At 47.2% G+C, this 24,740-nt stretch overlaps 1 protein-coding gene across 3 annotated transcripts in view; it reads left to right on the top strand.

Annotated features, from left to right (window-relative positions):
- LOC124788248 (calcium-binding protein E63-1) overlaps positions 1 to 24,740 on the top strand; it is a 555,703-nt gene that overhangs the window by 269,650 nt on the left and 261,313 nt on the right. The window contains exon 1 of one of the 3 annotated variants that reach the window (XM_047255458.1): positions 24,545 to 24,646. The exons of the other annotated variants lie outside the window; for them this stretch is intronic. Within the exon in view, the coding sequence (XP_047111414.1) occupies positions 24,637 to 24,646 (10 nt within the window). The 5' untranslated portion in view covers positions 24,545 to 24,636. Of the gene's footprint in view, positions 1 to 24,544; positions 24,647 to 24,740 lie in introns of those variants that run through there. 3 annotated transcript variants of the gene reach the window in all.

Below are 24,740 nucleotides of genomic sequence, written 5' to 3'. Positions count from 1 at the left end.
TCCGGTCCGCGGCACAAAATCGTCATGCCTCAGAGATATTTTCTGGGCGCTAAAGTATCTTAAATGAATTTCTTGCAACTGGCCGAGAAACGTAATCAGTGGTCAGACGTTCGAAACATATTGAGATAATGATGTGTCGGTGGAAGCGGCATTACAGCGACCCGAAGTGTTCATGATTTCGCAACTACTAAAGTGTAGCACCTTGCATTGTGCTGCACATAAAAACAACGTTTGGTGCCAGTCTGAGTGTCTGACATCTGGAGGTTTGGGTGTCAAACGGCTCTGACCACTATGGGACTTAACTTCTGAGGTCATCAGTCCCCTAGAACTTAGAACTACTTAATCCTAGCTAACCTAAGGAGATCACACACATCCATGCCCGAGGCAGGATTCGAAGTTTGGGTGTCACTTTATCATTGTCTCGATAATCGAAAGTAGAACTGCTCACACACACGCACTCACGTGGCTATTGCTGCCACGACTCAAGTCATGATGTATTTACCATTGCTGCATCTAGGGGTCGTTGAGTCATCAAAAACGCAGAATCTACACTCCTGGAAATGGAAAAAAGAACACATTGACACCGGTGTGTCAGACCCACCATACTTGCTCCGGACACTGCGAGAGGGCTGTACAAGCAATGATCACACGCACGGCACAGCGGACACACCAGGAACCGCGGTGTTGGCCGTCGAATGGCGCTAGCTGCGCAGCATTTGTGCACCGCCGCCGTCAGTGTCAGCCAGTTTGCCGTGGCATACGGAGCTCCATCGCAGTCTTTAACACTGGTAGCATGCCGCGACAGCGTGGACGTGAACCGTATGTGCAGTTGACGGACTTTGAGCGAGGGCGTATAGTGGGCATGCGGGAGGCCGGGTGGACGTACCGCCGAATTGCTCAACACGTGGGGCGTGAGGTCTCCACAGTACATCGATGTTGCCGCCAGTGGTCGGCGGAAGGTGCACGTGCCCGTCAACCTGGGACCGGACCGCAGCGACGCACGGATGCACGCCAAGACCGTAGGATCCTACGCAGTGCCGTAGGGGACCGCACTGCCACTTCCCAGCAAATTAGGGACACTGTTGCTCCTGGGGTATCGGCGAGGACCATTCGCAACCGTCTCCATGAAGCTGGGCTACGGTCCCGCACACCGTTAGGCCGTCTTCCGCTCACGCCCCAACATCGTGCAGCCCGCCTCCAGTGGTGTCGCGACAGGCGTGAATGGAGGGACGAATGGAGACGTGTCGTCTTCAGCGATGAGAGTCGCTTCTGCCTTGGTGCCAATGATGGTCGTATGCGTGTTTGGCGCCGTGCAGGTGAGCGCCACAATCAGGACTGCATACGACCGAGGCACACAGGGCCAACACCCGGCATCATGGTGTGGGGAGCGATCTCCTACACTGGCCGTACACCACTGGTGATCGTCGAGGGGACACTGAATAGTGCACGGTACATCCAAACCGTCATCGAACCCATCGTTCTACCATTCCTAGACCGGCAAGGGAACTTGCTGTTCCAACAGGACAATGCACGTCCGCATGTATCCCGTGCCACCCAACGTGCTCTAGAAGGTGTAAGTCAACTACCCTGGCCAGCAAGATCTCCGGATCTGTCCCCCATTGAGCACGTTTGGGACTGGATGAAGCGTCGTCTCACGCGGTCTGCACGTCCAGCACGAACGCTGGTCCAACTGAGGCGCCAGGTGGAAATGGCATGGCAAGCCGTTCCACAGGACTACATCCAGCATCTCTACGATCGTCTCCATGGGAGAATAGCAGCCTGCATTGCTGCGAAAGATGGATATACACTGTACTAGTGCCGACATTGTGCATGCTCTGTTGCCTGTGTCTATGTGCCTGTGGTTCTGTCAGTGTGATCATGTGATGTATCTGACCCCAGGAATGTGTCAATAAAGTTTCCCCTTCCTGGGACAATGAATTCACGGTGTTCTTATTTCAATTTCCAGGAGTGTAGATGGCTTAAGAGCGCGATGAGCGGTACGCCCTTATGTGACCCCGCAGAGTGCGACTCTTCAAGTCAGATACACGAGGATCACCGAGTTGGGCCTTTCCACACAGCAGGCTCACACAATCGCTAACCAGAAAGCGGCTGCTGATACCACCATTTCTGACAGTAACCGTTTTCATGCTTTTCATTGGCTGTTGTCCAAAACGCAGAACTGTACTAGAGGCAGTTCAGGGTAGTTCAGATCCTTACCCAATACAAATCACTTGGTATGAGATGCAACCATAGCTGTGATGATACATTTCAGATTATGAAAAACACAAGAGCTGACGCAGCTCTTGGAGTTTTCACCACTTCAAACCATACCTCCTAATTGTTGGTTCGTCCCACCTCACCTGGATCTACGGTGTTCCCAAATTTCAAAACTCACCGGAAGTCACAGAGATGAATTCGACACGTCTGAGCACTTCCGGCTGCGGAAGTGGTGCAGGTAATGCGCGAGCGACCGCGAGGGTGGCGGCGAACACTCTCTTTAAAGAAAAGCTGAGCTGCCTAGGCGCACGCGAGTTACGGGTACTGTCAGCTTCAGGAGTAGCTTCACGAATTTTCAAAGTAGAACACCACTTCAAACTGGTAAACAGGGCCACATTCAAAAACGGGAGCGGCGGAGCATTTGGATCATGATCCTCCCTTCCCCCTCACCCCCCCCCCTTTTCCACGCTTCACAATCCCCTTCTGCGTATAACAATTTTACTTTTTACCTACAAGTCGTGGAAATGGAAAATTATCTAAGTGCGACTTTTTCACAAAACGCGTTGTCTGCGCTATTGTGTTCTCGTTACTCTATTGCACGTCCCTCGATCCACGTTCCAAATCCCGCAGCTAATCTTCCAGACATGCGTTGGGTTAGCAGATGCCGCTAAGCTGTGCTTCCCCCTGGAGTCACAAAAGTTAAAACACGAGAAGTGGTTCATGTTGACTACAGTTCTACTTCCTGCTTTTTTTTTTGGCAAAAATGACATATTTGAGACTATGGCCGTGTACAAAATACAACTTGATTCTTGCAAGGAAGAATCCAGCAACTCAGCCACTGTTAATAATCCTATTTATTTACATCAGATAACAAGTTACTAATTTCTGATCGACGGGTTCATTTTCAGACGGCTGTTGACTTTTGTGTTACTCTTGTTTACGGTAGCTGTTGGACAAAAAACACCCAACAACTATTGTTTACAACAATAAATACAATGCAAACGTGAGAAGCCGTCTGAAAATGAACCTGTCGGTTCGAAACTGTGAGGGCGCTGTGTGTATGAGTAAACAGTATTATTAACAGTGACCAGTTGCTGTTTCCTTCTTTGTGAGAATCACCTTGCAAAATCTTTCTTATCGGCGCGTAGAACCAGTCAGTTTCCCGGTATAACAAGTCTAACGTTATTAATACAGTGTGTGTTTTCTAATTTGTCTCCATGTTTTATTTTGCGGTTCTGCGGTAAGCAGATGGAAAATTATCTAAGTGCGACTTTTTCACAAAACGCGTTGTCTGCGCTATTGTGTTCTCGTTACTCTATTGCATGTCCCTCGATCCACGTTCCATTCTGCAGACCTGTGTACACAATCGTAATACTGATAATGGTGAGTGCTCGTTTACATTTAATATCGTGTAAATTATGATAATTTAAAAGTTCTCAGAGCTCTTAAATCATTTCCATGACAGATAAACATAAAATTTTCGTCTGAATGTTTTGAAAATGATGTACCTTGTTAAATGAAATTTCTAGCAAGGTATGCTGAAGTGATGTACTAATCAGTAATGTGGTACCAGAATACATTTTCAATTTTTTTGGATACAAATTTGTTAAGTACAAAGAGAGATACATTGTTTTGTCATTCTCCTGACAAATGTGAGATTTGGCACTTGTACAACCGCTTCACGCTCCACTCTTCATACACAAAGTTCCAGCTGTCACAGCTAATTCTCGGAAAATTAAGTAGCACGACAACAGTCTCGAAAGTGCCAAGGAATTCTAAAAAGAGAAAAGACAAGCTATGTTTAACACTGGGTACTTGTCACTGCTTACCCGAGGGTTAGCACACATCGGTTGGCTTGCGTCCTGACAGCACGTGGAGAACATTCCAGGCGGCTAATGCCGCCCTTTCGCTGGCCGATCTTACCTGTTGCCAGCAACAGATCCGACACGGTTTGTAAGTGCACATGCATTTCATTAAAGCTAGAAAGAAAGATCCTCTACCAAGGAAAAAAAATAGAAATATGGACTTTTACAAAAGGAAGTGAAGACGACTGTCACAAATAGAACCCTCCCCCCCCCCTTCCCCCTCTCCCTTCTCACCCCACAGTTGCATTCTGCAGACCTGTGTACACAATCGTAATACTGATAATGGTGAGTGCTCGTTTACATTTAATATCGTGTAAATTATGATAATTTAAAAGTTCTCAGAGCTCTTAAATCATTTCCATGACAGATAAACATAAAATTTTCGTCTGAATGTTTTGAAAATGATGTACCTTGTTAAATGAAATTTCTAGCAAGGTATGCTGAAGTGATGTACTAATCAGTAATGTACACAAATTAATATTAGTGTATTAAGTCATGTTACATATTTATTATTATTATTAATTAAATGCCAGACAACTCTGACTACCTATTTGGGCAAGGTATATGTTTTGTGAGGGTGGGGGGGGAGGGGGGGTGTCAGAGGAGCGGAAAAAATAAGAAACTCTGCTCCCCCCCCCTCCCCCCTGTTGCCTTCATCACTGCATCTTGTATACGTCTCTTCTGGAAAGATGATGCTTCATTGAAGGAAAATTGATTGAGACCTTAATTGGTGCATTTACAGTGTCTCTGAATCATGATCTGCTACATTCAGGTACCGTGCATTTCATAAAGAAATTAATTATACACACATCAAAAAAAGTTTTGCATCCCCTCGGTTCCGAGTGTTCCGGAACCTATACAGAAAATTGGAATAGAGATCAACATAAACATCATTTCCGCCCTTTTTATTGCTCATGAAAACCACACATTGCACGTTGTACCACCATACAGCAAGACCTTCAGAAGTGGTGGTCCAGATTGCTGTACACACCGATCTCTCTAATACCCAGTAACACATCCTCTTGCATTGATGCATGCCTGTATTCGTAATTCCACAAGTTCATCAAGGCACTGTTGGTCCAGATTGTCCCACTCCTCAATGACGGTTCGGCTTAGATGCCTCAGAGTGGTCGTTGGGTCACGTCGTCCGTAAACACCCCTTTTCAATTCATTCCAGGCATGTTCGATAGGGCTCATGTCTGGAGATCATGCTGGCCACTCTAGTCGAGCGATGTCTTTTTCCTGAATGAAGTCATTCACAAGATGTGCACGATGGGGAGGCGAATTGTCGTCCATAAAGACGAATGCCTCGCCAATATGCTGCCGATATGATTGCACTATCGGTCGCAGGATGGCATTCACGTATCGTACAGCCGTTACGGTGCCTTCCATGACCACCAGCGGCGTACGTCGGCCCCACATAATGCCACCCCAAAACAGCATGGAACCTCCACCTTGCTGCACTCGCTGGACAGTGTGTCTAATGCGTTCAGCCTGGCCGGGTTGCCTCCAAACACGTCTCCGACGATTGTCTGGTCGGAGGCATATGCAACTCTCATCGGTGAAGAGAACGTGATGCGAATCCTGAGCGGTTCATTCGGCATGTTGTTGGGCCCAACTGTACCATGCTGCATGGTGTTGTGGTTGGAAAGATGGAGCTGACCATGGACGTCGGGAGTGAAGTTGCACATCATGCAGCCTATTGCACACAGATTGAGTCATAACACGACGTCCTGTGGCTGCGCAAAAAGCATTATTCTACATGGTGGCGTTGCTGTCAGGGCTCCTCCTAGCCATAATCCGTAGGTAGCGGTAATCAACTGCAGTAGTAGGCCATGGGCGGCCTGAGCGAGGCATGTCATCGACAGTTCCTGTGTCTCTGTATCTCCTCCATGTCTGAACAAGATCGCTTTGGTTCACTCAGAGACGCCTGGATACTTCCCTTATTGAGAGCCATTCCTGTCACAAAGTCAGAATGTGGACGCAATTGAACTGCGGTATTGATCGTCTAGGACATGCTTGAACTACAGACAACACGAGCCGTGTACCTCCTTCCTGGTGGAATGACTGGAGCTCATCGGCTGTCGGACCTCCCTCCGTGTAATAGGCGCTGCTCATGCACGTTTGTTTACATCTTTCGACGGGTTTAGTGTCATCTCTGAACAGTCAAAGGGACTGTGTCTGTGATGCAATATCCACAGTTAACGTCTGTCTTCAGACGTTCTGGGAACTGGGGTGATGCAAAACTGTTTTTGATGTGTGTAAATTAATTATAGGAACTGCAGGAGCTGTTGGCTTCTTAATTCTGGTATTCTGTAAATATTAGGTTGGTGTGTAAGTTCACAGCGTTTTTGTTTTGATGGTTGGTATTACTGTTGCTGTGGGCTTATTTATCGATTGTGGTTTTTTATTTGTATTGCACTTTTGCTATTTGAATTTACATGTTGTTGTTGGGTCATTTGTTGATAGTGAATGGACCTGTGGATTCTAGAAAATGGAGTGCCAAATGGAGAAATTGGAACATTTCTGACATGTTCTTCTGCTGGAATTCAAGAGAAGGGTGACAGCAGCAGAAGGAGCCAGAAAGATTTGCGCTGTGTGTGGGGATAATTCCATTGGACGGCGCATGGCAAGAAAATGGTTTTCTCGTTTTAATTAGGATCGTTTTTTCATTAGTGTCTCTCTGTGTTCAGGAAGACCTTCGGTGTTTGATGAAAATCGTTTAAATGCGTTAAACCACAATGATCCACATCAGTGTATTTGAGAACTGGTAAATTTGACGAACTGTGATCATTCCAGTGTCGTGCGACATCTGAATACAAAGAGGAGGGTTTAAAAATCAGGTGTATGGGTACCGCAAGCTATAAGCCAAAATCACAAAAAGCAGCAGACCCATGACCTCGCAGTTTTGTCTTCTCCCCCAAATAAACCCAACCCAAAAAAAGTAGCGGGTGGCCATACGTGCGTCTCTGCATCTTCCTCGTCATTTGGTTCGTGAAAAACACCGATAATTTCTATCCTGTATCGTTATTGATTACGAGAAATGCGGTCTTTATGGCAACATAAAGAAAAGAAAGGAATGATTGAGCCCAAACAAAGCAGAAACTGCCTGTACAGAGACCAGCGCGTGTCAACAAAACATAATGTTATGCCTCTGATCGAACAAATATTATTACGCATCTGGTGGAACGGTGACGGGTTTGTGTACTACGAATTGCTTCCCCGCGGTGTATTCCATCGCTGCTGACATTTATTGTCAACAGCTGAGACGCCTTCCAGACGCAGTCCAAGAACAACGACCAGGAAGACTGCCTGAAGTGATGTTACTCCACGGTAACGCCCGCCCGCCCGTGCGGAGTCATTCCACGTCCACCTCATTCACCTGATCTTGCGCCCTCAGATTTTCACCTTTTCTGTTCTCTATCGAACAACCTTCGAGGAAGTTCCCTTGCTAATGAAAATATGTTCCGAACATGGCTCGACCAATTCTACGCATCAAAACCACGTGATTTCTACAGTCGCGAAATCGGAAAGTTACCCCAGTGTTGGCAGTCTGTTGTAAATACTCAAGGAGAACATATTTATGACTAAATTCTATGTTATTTGTATCCGTCGTGTTTTAAAGTTATGGAAGAACGCTACGAACTTACGTGCCAACATAGTATATGTTGTTGTTGTTGTGGCCTTCAGCCCGGAGACTGGTTTGATGCAGCTCTCCATGCTACTCTATCCTGTGCAAGCTTCTTTATCTCCCAGTACCTACTGCAGCCTACATCCTTCTGAATCTGTTTAGTGTATTCATCTCTTGGTCTCCCTCTACGATTTTTACCCTCCACGCTGCCCTCCAATACTAAATTGGTGATCCCTTGATGCCTCAGAACATGTTCTACCAACCGTTCCCTCCTTCTAGTCAAGTTGTGCCACAAACTGCTCCCCAATTCTATTCAATACCTCCTCATTAATTATGTGATCTACCCATCTAATCTTCAGCATTCTTCTGTAGCACCACATTTCGAAAGCTTCTATTCTCTTCTTGTCCAAACTATTTATCGTCCATGTTTCACTTCCATACATGGCTCCACTCTATACAAATACTTTCAGAAACGACTTCCTGACACTTAAATCTATACTCTATGTTAACAAATTTCTCTTCCTCAGAAAGAGTCTACATTTTATATCTTCTCTACTTCGACCATCATCAGTTATTTTGCTCCCCAAATAGCAAAACTCCTTTAGTACATTAAGTGTCTCATTTCCTAATCTAATTCCCTCAGCATCACCCGACTTAATTCGACTACATTCCATTATCCTCGTTTTGCTTTTGTTGATGTTCATTTTATATCCTTTCAAGACACTATCCATTCCCTTCAACTGCTCTTCCAAGTCCTTTGCTGTCTCTGACAGAATTACAATGTCATTGGCAAACCTCAAAGTTTTTATTTCTTCTCCATGGATTTTAATACCTACTCGAAATTTTTCTTTTGTTTCCTTCACTGCTTGCTCAATATACGTATTTAATAACATCGGGGAGAGGCTGCAACCCTGTCTCACTCCCTTCCCAACCACTGCTTCCCTTTCGTGTCCCTCGACTCTTATAACAGCCATCTGGTTTCTGTACAAATTGCAAATAGTCTTTCGCTCCCTGTATTTTACCCCAGTTACCTTCAGAATTTGAAAGAGAGTATTCCAGTCAACATTGTCAAAAGCTTTCTCTAAGTCTACAAATGCTAGAAACGTAGGTTTGCCTTTCCTTAATCTTTCTTCTAAGATCAGTCGTAGGGTCAGTATTGCCTCACGTGTTCCAATATTTCTACGGAATCCAAACTGATCTTCCCCGAGGTCGGCTTCTACCAGTTTTTCCATTCATCTGTAAATAATTCGTGTTAGTAGTTTGCAGCTGTGACTTATTAAACTGATAGTTCGGTAATTTTCACATCTGTTTACACCTGCTTTCTTTGGGATTGGAATTATTATATTCTTCTTGAAGTCTGAGGATATTTTGCCTGTCTCATACATCTTGCTCACCAGATGGTGGAGTTTTGTCAGGACTGGCTCTCCCAAGGCTGTCAGTAGTTCTAATGGAATGTTATCTACTCCCGGGGCCTTGTTTCGACTCAGGTCTTTCAGTGCTCTGTCAAACTCTTCACGCAGTATCATATCTCCCATTTCATCTTCATCTACATCCTCTTCCATTTCCATAATATTGTCCTCAAGTACATCGCCCTTGTATAGACCCTCTATATACTCCTTCCACCTTTCTGCTTTCCCTTCTTTGCTTAGAACTGGGTTTCCATCTGAGCTCTTGATATTCATACAAATGGTTTCTCTTTCCTCCAAAGATGTCTCTAATTTTGCTGTGGGCAATATCTATCTTACCCCTAGTGACATAAGCATACAGTAAAGCTGCATGCCCTGGGGAAAAATTACGGCTGTAGTTTCCCCTTGCTTTCAGCTGTTCACAGCACCAGCACAGCAAGGCCGTTTGGGTTAGTGTTACAAGGCCAGATCAGTCAATCATCCAGACTGTTGCCATTGCAACTACTGAAAAGGCTGCTGCCCCTCTTCAGGAACCACACGTTTGTCTGGCCTCCCAACAGATACCCCTTTGTTGTGGTTGCACCTACGGTACGGCTATCTGTATCGCTGAGGCACGCAAGCCTCCCCACCAACGGCAAGGTCCATGGTTCACCTAGTAAATAACAGATCTAAATTACAGATTGCGTGAGGATTCTTGCATTCAGAACATGAAAAACTGTGCCTGTCTAGCCCACAGTTGAACATAAAAGTAGTTTATAGTAACATGGCACAGTTACAGATTTTAAAGAAACGATCATTGTACTTAATCAGGTAATAAAGGAATTAGAGCCTGCCAAATTGTGACTCGCATTACAACTGTCTTAAAAATAATTAAGGCGTGTTCTGGTTACTAAGGATTCTAATCGAGTTTTGAAACCCCGGCCAAATAACGACCACTAGCGACAGCAACACATGCTGTACGCGTGAACCCAACGCAAGTCTCTCACTAGTCTTCAGCAGAAAACAAGCGGTTCCCCAAATCGTATTCAACACTTAATCACGCGTAAACGTAGTGGTCACTATTTATTGCTACATTGGACCCCGGAGGCACAAGGATCACAATCGCATCACATCACAGTCGTCAACCAAGGCACTAGAAATGGGAATTGGTCGATTCAGAAGACACGACCCACGTCGGCGAAGGCAGACCGAAGCAGTGATTCTTCAAATGCCGTCGGCACACTTTCCGCGGTAAACAACCGCCAATCACAACACGGCGACCACACGGCGTTCCTCTCCCAGTGGATCTTCTCAGCAGAACAGCCATCCGGAGAAAACTACGCAGAGAGCCTTGTGTACCCTTGAACTTCCCTTCAAGCTGAAAGTCGGCCCCCTAGCGAGATGCCCTGAAGGCCGTCGCTGGGGAACGAACCCAGAGAGATTCAACCCATGGCTGGAACTGGTATGAGTGCACGCACGGCTCATAGCAATTTACAAGAGACTAAGCCGAACACAAGACTGGTTAAGAAAGAATCTGTTCGATCCTGATATGCATCCGAGTTTATCATTCTTGCAGTGTCCGCATGGGAGCTGTGCCCCAGGAGTAGACCACATTCACTCAGGACTGCTGATAATCTTGGGAGAGCCAGCCATGAGAAAACTCTTCCATCTCGTGTGCAATACGGAACAAAAACCCACTCAGACTTCAAGAAGAATGTAATAACCCAATTTCAAAGGAAGCAAGTGGTGACAGGTGTGAGGATTACAGAACCATGAATTCAATAAGTCCCTGTTGGAAAGTACTAACACGGATACTTTACAGACGAATGGAAAAACTGGTAGGAGCCGACCTCGCAGAAGATCGGTAAGGATTCCGTAGAAAAGTTGGAACACGCGAGGCAATACTGACCCTACGACTTATCACAGTAGATAGGTTAAGGAAAGGCAAATCTACGTTTCTGGCATTTGCAGATTAGAAAAAGCTTTTGAAAATGTTGATTGGAATACTCTCTTTCAAATTTTAAAGGTGGCAAGAGTAAAGTAGAGGGAGAGAGAAAGGCTATTTACAATTTGCACAGAAACCAGATGGCTGTTATAAGAGTCGAGGGGCACGAAAGCGAAACAGTGGTTGGGAAGGGAGTAAGACTGGGTTGTAGCCTCTCCCCGATGTTATTCAATCTGTATATTGAGAAAGCAGTAAAGGAAACAAGAGAAAAATTCGGAGTACGTATTAAAATCCATGGAGAAGAAATAAAAACTGTGATGTTCGCCGATGACATTGTAATTCTGTCAGAGACAGCAAAGGACTTGGAAGAGCAGTTGAACGGAATGGACAGTGTCTTGAAACGAGGATATAAGATGAACATCGACAAAAGCAAAACGAAGATAATGGAATGTAGTCGAATTAAATTAGGTGACGCTGAGGGAATTAGATTAGGAAATGATACACTTAAAGTAGTGAAGGAGTTTTGCTATTTGGGGAGCAAAATAACTGATGATGGTCGAAGTAGAGAGGATATAAAATGTAGACTGGCAATGGCAAGCAAAGCGTTTCTGAAGAAGAGAAATTTGTTAACATTGAGTGTAGATTTAAGTGTCAGGAAGTCGTTTCTGAAGGAATTTGTATTGAGTGTAGCCATGTATGGAAGTGAAACGTGGACGATAAATAGTTTGGACAAGAAGAGAATAGAAGCTTTCGAAATGTGGTGCTACAGAAGAATGCTGAAGATTAGATGGGTAGATCACGTAATTAACGAGGAGGTACTGAACAGAATTGGGGAGAAGAGGAATTTTTGGCACAACTTGACTAGGAGGAGGAATCGGTTAGTAGGGTACGTTGTGAGGCATGAAGGGATCACCAATTTAGTATTGGATGGAAGTGTGGGGGTTCAGAACTGCAGAGGGAGACCAAGCGATGAAAACAGCAAGCAGATTTAGAAGAATATAGGTTGCAGTAGCATCAAACGAGTCTTCGGACTGAAGACTACAACAACATATGCATATGATTATCTCTTGACTGCAACTGCACAAAGTAGGTAGAAGTAATTGCATCTATATTCCGTACACAAAGAAACGTCACAACAGCTGATTTCTGTTTCAGAAATCGCATTTGAATGTTGTTTGTTTACAAGGTCGTGTTATCCATCGGGTAAGAAGGAAAAACACCGCCCACAGTGTGTCGAAATTCGACAGTGGGCGGACTTTAGCCTGCCGAGACTGCGATGCAACGTTCTACATCTACATCTTTACTCTGCAGGGCACCGTTCTGGATCCGATTATCTGATGAAAGCTAGTTCCAGTACGACTATCTTTTCCTGCCTTCCCTGTTCCAGTGGCGAACGGCGATTGGGGAGAATAATTGTCAGTAAACCGTCATTATGAGGCCTCACAGCAGATGCCTGCCAGGGCCAGCGTCGCGAAAACTGTTGGATGTTGTGTTAGGTCTACACTGAGGTGTCAGAAGTCGTGGAATGCCTCATAATATCGTGTCTGAACTCCTTTTCCCCGCCGTAGTGCAGCAATTCGCAGTGTCATGGACTCAAGAAGTCGAGGGAAGTCTCCTGCAGAAATATTGAGCCATGCTGCCTCTACAGGCGTCCATAATTGCGAAAGTGTTGCCGGTGCAGGGCGTTGTCTGCAAACTGACCCCTCGATCAAGTCCCATAAATGGTCGATGGGGCAGATCATTCCCTCGAATCGTCCTGAATGTTTTTCAAACGAATCGCGGATAGTTGCGGCTCGGTGACATGATACAGGTGTTTTGGACCATCAAGTGGGCGGTATCGGCCACTACACGGTCGGCCGCACTTTCGAACACGCGCGCCGCCAGTTCCACCGCCGCGTTTCCCACAGCCGCCACCGCAGCCAATGAGTTGCAAGCAGCCCCTCTCCGGAGCCCCAGCGGCGGGTGTACGCAAGTTCGAACATTCATGCACTGACCCTATTTTGTGTGTTTGGCAGTTGCGTAACATTTACAAACTTTCATAGTGGCCAGGGCTCGACATCTTCTCAACAGACATTGTGTTGAAGACTAATTGATTTGGCCGGGCGTCATGGCCGAGCGGTTCTAGGCGCTTCAGTCAGGAACCGCGCGACCACTACGGTCGCAGGTTCGAATCCTGCCTCGGGCGTGGATGTGTGTGATGTCCTTAGGTTAGTTAGGTTTAAGTAGTTCTAAGTTCTAGGGGACTGATGACCTAAGATGGTAAGTCCCATAGTGCTCAGAGCCACTTGAACCATTTTTGAACTAATTGATTTTTGTATCTGTATATATCTCTACATTGAAATCTACTGTTACAACTGACGCTGCTCCTATAGCAACAAAGCTACTTTTTGATATTAGACGTAGAATAAATTAATATCTAAATTCTCTGTTCATAAACATCATCTGTTCCTCGCTCCTGTATCAACTAAAGAACCACGCAGCGCGCAAAGGAATTCGTAACAGAATCCACGAATGGCTGCATATGGTCTGCAAATGGCGAAATATAGCCATTTCCATTCAATGATCGTTCAGTTGGACACAGCCCACGCCATTATGGAGCCACCACCAACTTCCACAGTGCCTTGTTGACAACCTGGGTCCATTGCCGTGTAGGGTCTTTGCCAAACCCTTCTATCAGCTCTTACCGAGTAAAATGGGGGCTCATGTGACCAGGTCACGGTTCTCCAGTCGTCTAGTATCCAATCGATGTCACGAACGCAGGAGAGGCGCTGCGGGTGATGTCATGCTGTGTAAGTAGGCTGCTTAGGCTGGTAACGCCACGGAGCGCTCTGTATGAAAATCACTGGCTGTGCTGCGTGCAGTTTGTGGCTGGTTTGCATTGTTGGAATATTTGCAATTGTAGTGTTGGGCAGCTGTATGTGAACAGGACGTAGCGTTGCGCAGTTTATATGATGACTTTTGAATATTATTAAGGTAAATACATTGTTTGTTCTCTATCAAAATCTTTCATTTGTTAACAATGCCTATCAGTAGTTAGTGCCTTCAGTAGTTAGAATCTTTTATTTAGCTGGCAGTATTGGCGTACGCTGTTTTGCAGTAGTTTGAGTAACGAAGATTTTTGTGCGGTAAGTGATTTATGAAAGGTATAGGTTATTGTTAGTCAGGGCCATTCTTTTCTAGAGATTATTGAAAGTCAGATTGCGTTGCGCTTAAAAATATTGTGTCAGTGTCAGAATAAGTAAAGAGAGAAATGTCTGAGTACGTTCAGTTCTGCTCAGCTGTTTGAAAATCAAGTAACGTAAGAGGTTTATCGGCACAGTAATTCACTAATTTTTCTGAGGGGGTGTTTCATAAAGGGGATGTTTCAGCTGTTAGCATAGCCACTCACATCGGTCCCGTGCTGCCATAGTCTATTAACTCCAAATTTCGCTGCACTGTCGTAACGGATGCGTTTACCCCGTCCCACATTGATTTCTGCCGTTATTTTACCCAGTGTTGATTGTCTGTCAGCATTGACCACCCTATGCAGACGCCACTGCTCTCAGTTGTTAGGTGAAGGTCGACAGCCAATGCGTTCTCCGTGATGAGAGGTAACGCCTGAAATCTGGCATTATCGCTACAGTCTTGACGCTGTGGATCTCAGAATATTGAAATCCCTAACGATATGCAAAACTGAACGTCCAATTAGTCTAGCTCCAACTACTATTCCGCGTTCAAAGAGTTTTACTGTCCGTCGTGCTGCCATAACCACGTCGGAAACCTTTCCACACGAATCACCTGAGTTCAAATATCAGCTCCACCGACGCTCTGCCCTGCTAGACCTCGCGCACCCTGTGGTTCCGCCGCTACCTGTATGTGTGCACATCGCCATCGCATCACTTTTGTCAGCTCGGTGCATATCTTAAATAAGGCAAAAAATGGCTTAGCAATTGTTGCATTGGGTTAGTATTTGTACTTTTGTGACTGTCTTAAGTGTGTTACCTAATTTTAATTTCTCCTTTTATTTCAGGTAAGTAACAGCAGACGTAGCGGCAGATCTGCTCGTTCATGCACGGAGTTGGTACGTATGTGCAAACGCTCGTGGCGGCCCCGCGTCACAATGGATCCGCATTCAGAAAGACAGCAGCTCAAATCCCCACCTGGCTGCCGAAATTAATTTTCGCTAAATCATCTGAAGGAAAATCGAGGATGACTCATTTGACGAACAGACTGCCGATATCCTCCTGCAGTCCGTGGTATTGCTGCTCGCATCGGTCGGGTTCGCGCGACTCCTCATGCCGACATGGAGTTGACGGTCTCGGGAGGTCTGTACTCGGCGCCACGTGTGGTCTCGACGGCACGTCGCAACTATCGCCCGGGTGGACACACACACACACACACACACACACACACACACACACACACACACACACACACACTGATCGGCCGTGTACGGTCGTACAGCCACATCTGAAATGTGTGTTCTTATAGGACAACTGTCCAAGGAGTTCCACCCAATAATATCCAAACAGCAGACTCTGTACACAATTTATTAAACTGCCAATACTAAACTCTTCTAAATAACAACAAATTCATATAACTTACAGAACTTAACAAATGGTTGAATCAGCGAGCTTTAAAAACAATAACGGCGGCTTGCCACCATAAAATCAAAGAACCTTTTACAATAGTGCTTTTAGAGTTTACCCAAAAGATAAAATCTTATAATAAGTTAACTTGGCATTACAATTTAAAATGATTTATATAAAACAAAACTTTGAGAAAGATAATGGCGCTTCGCACCGTAAAATGAAAGAAGAGCAACACACAACCAATAAATATAATAACAAAATAATAATTTGATACAAGCAAAGGGCGAGGGCAACTCCCAACGCAATCACAGACGAGCGAGATCTCAACAGTTCGGAGCCTTGCCACTAGAAACGGTCCCCGACATAAACCGCTGAGAGCTCCCCGACACGCCTCCCACAACTGCCCATCACTTACGCACCTTGGTTATGTTCTGTAACACACGACAGATAATATCAAGACAAGATAAAATTCAAAAACACAGTATAACATCCAGACAGCACGTGATAACCACGGCGCCGTTAACTCAGGCGCTCTTAGTAAGTGCCCTAACCCAACACACACAAATCTCAACGAACAATTCTCGCTTCTTAAAACGAAACAATAAAATCCAAGCGCACATGAATAGTCAAACCACAGTCTTAGAAGTGCCTTAACGACACCAAACGCGACTATTCCACCAATCTAATAATAACACAGTGAGAAAAATACGAAACATACCACTAAATGCCGTTACACAACCAAATTGGCGAGATCGTGTTGTTCAGGTCCCAGAAGACCACATATGCCAAGCAGCAGTAACTCACTATGTATATACTGTACAAAACCGCCCTTCTTAGGCAGACTTTACCTAACACATCGAATGCTAAATATACCATACATGAGCGCAACTCGGGACAGGACTCCAGTTGAGAAAATAAATTAGTACCCACAAATATCGTAACGAGCGTCACACACACAGCAAAAAGTTCCAACAACGCCGTCCCACGTCAGAATGAAGTTCAGAAACCGCTGCTGCAGCTTCCAGGGGAAAATCTGACGAGCCAACCGAGCCCACACCCTAACCTGGCAGACGACTCCAAAATTCAGCAACTAGTTGTCTCTGGGCCAGAGTATCACAGGACCCCACCGGACCTCCACATCAGACAGGAAGGAAGAACAAGTACTCCAATTAATCACCACCGCATGGCCAGCACAGCGGCGAGTCGCCTCCGCCCCAGGCCACTCTGCTCATATTGCGAGGCACAACAACCTTAGCGCTAGACACTAGCAGGTCAGGCAGAGAGAACTTCACGTTCCGTGCAATCCCCGGAAAACCAACTACCCTCTCGCTTTCCGCCGGCCACCGCAAACACACGCCAGTGACGTCATAGCAAATCGCCACGGGAGCGCCACCCGCACCAGGACAGCGAACTATAATCGATTACAGTGCGCGCTCTAAACAAGATCACAGGATAGCGGCGCGGGCCTTGAATGAGAAAATGAGCTTTTTTCAGCAAGATAAGTGTTGGCAAGGGCAATAGGATCGCGTCGGGAGCAGCACGAGGCGTCAGTACGGAGAACATTGCTGTGGCTTCCCTTGATGCGGCTGCTGAGGGAGGCGCGGAGACAATGGTGCGGCCAATGGCAACGCTGGCCGCGAGAGTGGCAGCGTGTCGCCTCTTGAGATCAGTGTTCACTCTGCGTGAAGCGTCACACAGCCTCGTGCGGAGGCTCCGATGTGAGCGAACGTCGCCACAATGCATTCCTCATTGTCATACAGGTCCAACACCTTGTGTGACGGAGTGGCATGCAGTCGGGTACGCATCACCATCACCTCCGAATCACATAACCTACCTTTAGGACGGCGGGCGTCGTACAAGGTGATTATAATTAAACTCTCCCTACTTGAGGGGGCCCACATGTAAAACAGGTGATCGTAAGAGAGTGAAACTTTTAGGAAACATTGTAAGGACACGCGGACGGGAAATAAGAAATGAACTACTGAAAGAAACACATTTTAATTTATGTAAGTCTGCAGGCTTTCGTGGCCGTTGTCACTGAAGTTAAAATCTTCTTGGTTATTACCCCGCGTCATGTTTCTTCTAAAATGATCGACGTTTCGACCCCTCTGCTGGGATCTTCCTCAGGATCTTCTGGTGTCCACTACTGCTACAACGCATTTTAATTTCCGCGCGAGAGGATAATACACCCCTGGAAATTGAAATAAGAACACCGTGAATTCATTGTCCCAGGAAGGGGAAACTTTATTGACACATTCCTGGGGTCAGATACATCACATGATCACACTGACAGAACCACAGGCACATAGACACAGGCAACAGGGCATGCACAATGTCGGCACTAGTAGAGTGTATATCCACCTTTCGCAGCAATGCAGGCTGCTATTCTCCCATGGAGACGATCGTAGAGATGCTGGATGTAGTCCTGTGGAACGGCTTGCCATGCCATTTCCACCTGGCGCCTCAGTTGGACCAGCGTTCGTGCTGGACGTGCAGACCGCGTGAGACGACGCTTCATCCAGTCCCAAACATGCTCAATGGGGGACAGATCCGGAGATCTTGCTGGCCAGGGTAGTTGACTTACACCTTCTAGAGCACGTTGGGTGGCACGGGATACATGCGGACGTGCATTGTCCTGTTGGAACAGCAAGTTCCCTTGCCGGTCTAGGAATGGTAGAACGATGGGTTCGATGACGGTTTGGATGTACCGTGCACTATTCAGTGTCCCCTCGACGATCACAGTGGTGTACGGCCAGTGTAGGAGATCGCTCCCCACACCATGATGCCGGGTGTTGGCCCTGTGTGCCTCGGTCGTATGCAGTCCTGATTGTGGCGCTCACCTGCACGGCGCCAAACACGCATACGACCATCATTGGCACCAAGGCAGAAGCGATCTCATCGCTGAAGACGACACGTCTCCATTCGTCCCTCCATTCACGCCTGTCGCGACACCACTGGAGGCGGGCTGCACGATGTTGGGGCGTGAGCGGAAGACAGCCTAACGGTGTGCGGGACCGTAGCCCAGCTTCATGGAGACGGTTGCGAATGGTCCTCGCCGATACCCCAGGAGCAACAGTGTCCCTAATTTGCTGGGAAGTGGCGGTGTGGTCCCCTACGGCACTGCGTAGGATCCTACGGTCTCGGCGTGCATCCGTGCGTCGCTGCGGTCCGGTCCCAGGTCGACGGGCACGTGCACCTTCCGCCGACCACTGGCGACAACATCGATGTACTGTGGAGACCTCACGCCCCACGTGTTGAGCAATTCGGCGGTACGTCCACCCGGCCTCCCGCATGCCCAATATACGCCCTCGCTCAAAGTCCGTCAACTGCACATACGGTTCACGTCCAAGCTGTCGCGGCATGCTACCAGTGTTAAAGACTGCGATGGAGCTCCGTATGCCACGGCAAACTGGCTGACACTGACGGCGGCGGTGCACAAATGCTGCGCAGCTAGCGCCATTCGACGGCCAACACCGCGGTTCCTGGTGTGTCCGTTGTGCCGTGCGTGTGATCATTGCTTGTACAGCCCTCTCGCAGTGGGTCTGACACACCGGTGTCAATGTGTTCTTTTTTCCATTTCCAGGAGTGTATTTCTTAATTCCGTACCGTGTTTACGTTCCAGGTTACAAGCGATCTGCATCCACGACCGCCTGGAACCGCACTAGAGATTTCTCTGCTCCCACGGGGAACAACTCAGGTGGGATGTTGGCTACCTCCCTTCCTACGCTCGACTCCAACCTCCAACGGGTGTCAGTGTCGCGTTTACAAACCCTGTCCTTCAGGCAACCCCACAGCCAGAAAAGGCACTGGTTCAGATGTGGTGATGTTAGTGCCCACGCTGTCTAGAACAACTGGCCAGTTCGAAGTTCCGAATCGTGTTATTCAACCCCCGGCGCGAAAAGACGATCTCTCCGTAGTCTTTTAATGCGTCGACACTCGCGGAGAGCGGCAGCGCTATTCCTGTTGTTTTGATAAAAAAGCTTTACGTGTGCAGATATCATCGTCTTGTCAAGCCCCATGCTGACTGTTTGCCATTGTAATGCATACTGCTGCATGTGCTTCAACCCTACGTCAGCCTACCAGTACCGGCGCCTAACGGCAAGCGTAGACACTAACAGAACCAACAACGCAAATCCTGCAGCGCGCAGTCAGCACATCATCGCATAAGGTCGTGTATCCATACGGTAAATAGTTTTCGGTGGCACACTGCCTCCAGCGGCGGAAGTTGAATTACGACCACTCTGTATCTCTGATCTGTTAAGACACTTACGAGGTCGGACGAGCGCAACCAAAGCTGCACATTGTGAATAAAATGTTCCACACTGGCTGTTAAAATACTTTTATTAAAAAGTCACGAAAGGCTTCGTATCACTCACTGCAGATGCATCTTCAGGTGATCTGTACAAGAAATTGAAACATTAAAGAATTACCACGGTTTCAAAAATAGAGGTGTCCTGCCATAAAAAGCCATTTCATTTCTTTAAAGAGTCATAGCGCGGCAAAGTAAAAACTGAGATCGAAATCCCATCGTTCACCGTCACTATTAAACCAGTAGCGCGCTAAAAGCGGTTGTCTGTGATTAAACTGTCTGGGATCGCACTGCATCGTTAAGAGGTAGGAAGCCGAATAAAAGAATTTAAATTTCTGACTCCCATGTAATTATGGCTCAAAAAATGGTTCAAGTGGCTCTGAGCACTATGGGACTTAACGTCTGAGGTCATCAGAACCTTAGAACTTAGAACTACTTGAACCTAACTAACCTAAGGACATCACACACATCCATTCCCGAGTCAGGATTCGAACCTGCGCCCGTAGCAGCCGCACGGTCCCGGACTGAAGCGCCTAGAACAGCTCGGCCACCATGGATGGCTGTAATTATGGGAACGAACTAAAAACACCACATTAGCATGTCTCAACTTCGACAGACGAGTATAACAAAGCGTTGACTGAATGCGTTACCACGCCGTAGACATCAAGGAAGTGTTAACGGCGCGAGCGTAAACTGTTCCGATAGGGCGGTAGTATGAGCCACGCGTGCGAGGTGACGGTAGCACGCGCCTCGGACCGAACTGATGCTGTCTGTGATAAGAGACGTGGGAGTTGGCTTTATATGTTATATGGTCATTAGCAATTTCTTTTTTTAAAAAATTCGTGGTTAATACGGTTAAAACTTTAATACAGGGTTATTACAAATGACTGAAGCGATTTCACAGCTCTAAAATAACTTTATTATTTGAGATATTTTCACAATGATTTGCACACACGTACAAAAACTCAAAAAGTTTTTTTAGGCATTCACAAATGTTCGATATGTGCCCCTTTAGTGATTCGGGAGACATCAAGCCGATAATCAAGTTCATCCCACACTCGGCGCAGCATGTCCCCACCAATGAGCTCGAAAGCATCGTTGATGCGAGCTCGCAGTTCTGGCACGTTTCTTGGTAGAGGAGGTTTAAACACTGAATCTTTCACATAACCCCACAGAAAGAAATCGCATGGGGTTAAATCGGTAGCGCGTGGAGGCCATGACACGAATTGCTGATCATGATCTCCACCACGACCGATCCATCGGTTTTCCAATCTCCTGTTTAAGAAATGCCGAACATCATGATGGAAGTGCGGCGGAGCACCATCCTGTTGAAAGATGAAGTCGGCGCTGTCGGTCTCCAGTTGTGGCATGAGCCAATTTTCCAGCATGTCCAGATACACGTGTCCTGTAACGTTTTATTCGCAGAAGAAAAAGGGGCCGTAAACTTTAAACCGTGAGATTGCACAAAACACGTTAACTTTTGGTGAATTGCGAATTTGCTGCACGAACGCGTGAGGATTCTCTACCACCCAGATTCGCACACTGTGTCTGTTCACTTCACCATTAAGAAAAAATGTTGCTTCATCACTGAAAACAAGTTTCGCACTGAACGCATCCTCTTCCATGAGCTGCTGCAACCGCGCCGAAAATTCAAAGCGTTTGACTTTGTCATCGGGTGTCAGGGCTTGTAGCAATTGTAAACGGTAAGGCTTCTGCTTTAGCCTTTTCCGTAAGATTTTCCAAACCGTCGGCTGTGGTACGTTTAGCTCCCTGCTTGCTTTATCCGTCGACTTCCGCGGGCTACGCGTGAAACTTGCCCGCACGCGTTCAACCGTTGCTTCGCCCACTGCAAGCCGACCCGTTGATTTCCCCTTACAGAGGCATCCAGAAGCTTTAAACTGCGAATACCTTCGCCGAATGGAGTTAGCAGTTGGTGGATCTTTGTTGAACTTCGTCCTGAAGTGTCGTTGCACTGTTATGACTGACTGATGTGAGTGCATTTCAAGCACGACATACGCTTTCTCGGCTCCTGTCGCCATTTTGTCTCACTGCGCTCTCGAGTGCTCTTGCGGCAGAAACCTGAAGTGCGGCTTCAGCCGAACAAAACTTAATGAGATTTTCTACGTATCTGTAGTGTGTCGTGACCATATGTCAATGAATGGAGCTACAGTGAATTTATGAAATCGCTTCAATCATTTGTAATAGCCCTGTATAAGTTAATACATCTCTGAAAAACCTTACTTGTAAAATCAACTTCTTTGAAAATGTTACATTGTACTATTTTTTAGAACCATGAAGTTTCTAACGTGGCTCGTAATAACGACGTATCAGTACTGTCTACACTGACGCCGTGCGCACTTCTATGCCGCCAGAATGTAGAATGCAAGCGTGGAAACGTGTATGCATTGTGTTGTATAGGTACTAGTTGCCAGTTTGTGGGATGGAGATCCATGCCTGTGTCACTTGCTCGTTAAATAGAGGGACGGTCACTGCTGTTTGTGGATCATGCTGGAGGTGCGTCCTATGATTTGCCATATGTTCTCGATTGGACACGGATGTGTTGATCGAGCAAGCCGAGACAACATCTCGACACTCTGTAGAAGGTCTTGGGTTAGAAGAGCAGTATGTAGGCGAGCGTTATCCTGTTGGAAAACACCAGCTGGAATGCTGTTCGTGAATGATAGCACAACAGGTCGAATCACCAGACTGACGCACAAATTTTGCAGTCAGGGTGCGTTGGGTAACCATAAGCGTCCTGCTGCTGTGATACGGAGTCGCACCCCATCCTAGGTGCAGGTCCAGAGTGTCTGCCATGCAGACGCGTTGGTTACAAGCCCTCGATTTGGCCCCTTGTAACGAACACACGGCCATCACTGGCACTGAGACAGAACCAGCATTCATCAGAAAACACAACGGACCTCCACCCTGCCCTCCAATGAGCTCTCGCTTGACAGCAAATGACAGTGGTTTGGTTTCTGGCTCAGCGTTGCTCCTGAAGTGATCAATTTGCGACCGCTGTATCACTGTGGTGTCAACAACTGCTCGAATTGCTGCTGCAGATGCATTAAGATGCGGCAGAGCCATACGCCGAACATCGTGGACTTCCCTGTCGGTAATACGACGTGGCCGTCCGGAACCCAGTCTTCTTGCCACCGAACATTGGTGTGACCACCGCTGCCAGCAATCACGTACAGTGGCTACATCCATGCTAAGTCTTTCTGCAATATAGCAGAAGGAACATCCAGCTTCTCATAGCCCTATTGCACGACCTCGTTCAAACTGAGTGAGGTGTTGGTAATGGCGTCTTTTTTCACTTAAAGGCATTGTTGACCAAACTCTGCTCACCATGTCAAATGTCAAAGGTAAGTAACTCTCACGACGTTTCACAAGCTGTAACATCGTCGCGAAAAAACGGTGACCCGTATATGTAATAAGTCTAATTTAAGTCTATGGTCACAACCTTTTTGTTAACAGATTACAGGTTTCGGTCTTTAATGACCATCATCAGATCTGTTTCATAAAAACAAAGTCCTAATGTACTGCACGATGCCACTATGGCTGCAGTACATTAGGACTTTGTTTTTATGAGACAGATCTGATGATGGTCATTAAAGACCGAAACCTGCGCGATGCCACTATGGCTGCAGTACATTAGGACTTTGTTTTTATGAAACAGATCTGATGATGGTCATTAAAGACCGAAACCGGTAATCTGTTAACAAAAAGTTTGTGACCATAGACTTAAATTAAAGGAAACTTACCTCACGACCTTTACAGCCTGTATTTGAAGCAAATCGTATTTGCATTCTCATACTACCGCTTCTACCAGCGGCCTTGCCGCAGTGGTAACACCGGTTCCCGCCAGATAACGGAAGTTAAGCGCTGTAAGGCTGGGCTAGCACTTTGATGGGTGACCATTCGGTCTGCCGAGTGCTGTTGGCAAGCGGGGTGTACTCAGCCCCTGTGAGACAAACTTGACTGAGAAGTAGCGGCTCCGGTCTCGTAAACTGACATACAACCTGGAGAGCGGTGTGCTGACCACACCCCCTCCATATCCGCATCCAGTGACGCCTGTGGGCTGAGGATGACACGGTGGCCGGTCAGTACCGTCGGGCCTTCCAAGGCCTGTTCGGACGTAGTTTAGTATATGCGACTGGGAGAATTTAAACAGGCGTTATATTTGAGCTGTAGAAACACGCCTGCCAACTTTCGTTTATGTCGCACAACTCCATCTCGGTGTTACGACCTTTTTTTCGCATCAGTCTGCGCTGCGGGCAGCTTGTGAGACGTTACTCGCGGACCGTACCTCGCGAACACTTGTGTACGGCAGTCTCTGTGCTGTTCGTCTCATTTACTTCGTCTTCCCTGCTGCCACGCCCTCGTTTGGCCTGAGGGGAAGGTCGGCGGCAACCGTACCGGCAAGGTCGCGCCTGTTACGTGTGGAACGAGGGGAGACGCCGGGGACGGACCGCAGGCGTTGTTCCGGCGGCAGAGTCCTCGGAGGCGGCCCTGTCTGCGGCGCCCCAGGGTGGGCGTCGCGCCGCCTCCGCCGCCTCCGCTCGCCGCCCGCAACTCCGCGGAGCGTATTGATCGCGCGCGCGCCGCCCAGACGCCGGCCGGATCACCATCAGTCGACGCCCGCCCGCCGACGCCGCCGCAGCTGCCGCCTCCGACGCCGACGCCGCCTCCCACTCGACACTCTAATAGCTCGCCATGCCGGAAGGTAAGACCAGCGCTTCAGAATACCCGCGCTTCTTCGTGGTTGGGTGGCTCACTAGCAGGCCCTCACTGCTGGGGCAGGCACTGTTCTCGACGTG

This window comes from Schistocerca piceifrons, chromosome 1, assembly GCF_021461385.2.
Source record: "Schistocerca piceifrons isolate TAMUIC-IGC-003096 chromosome 1, iqSchPice1.1, whole genome shotgun sequence".
In the NCBI taxonomy this organism is placed as follows: domain Eukaryota; kingdom Metazoa; phylum Arthropoda; class Insecta; order Orthoptera; family Acrididae; genus Schistocerca; species Schistocerca piceifrons.
Note: the sequence above shows the minus strand (reverse complement) of the source record. Positions and strands in the feature narration are given on the sequence as shown.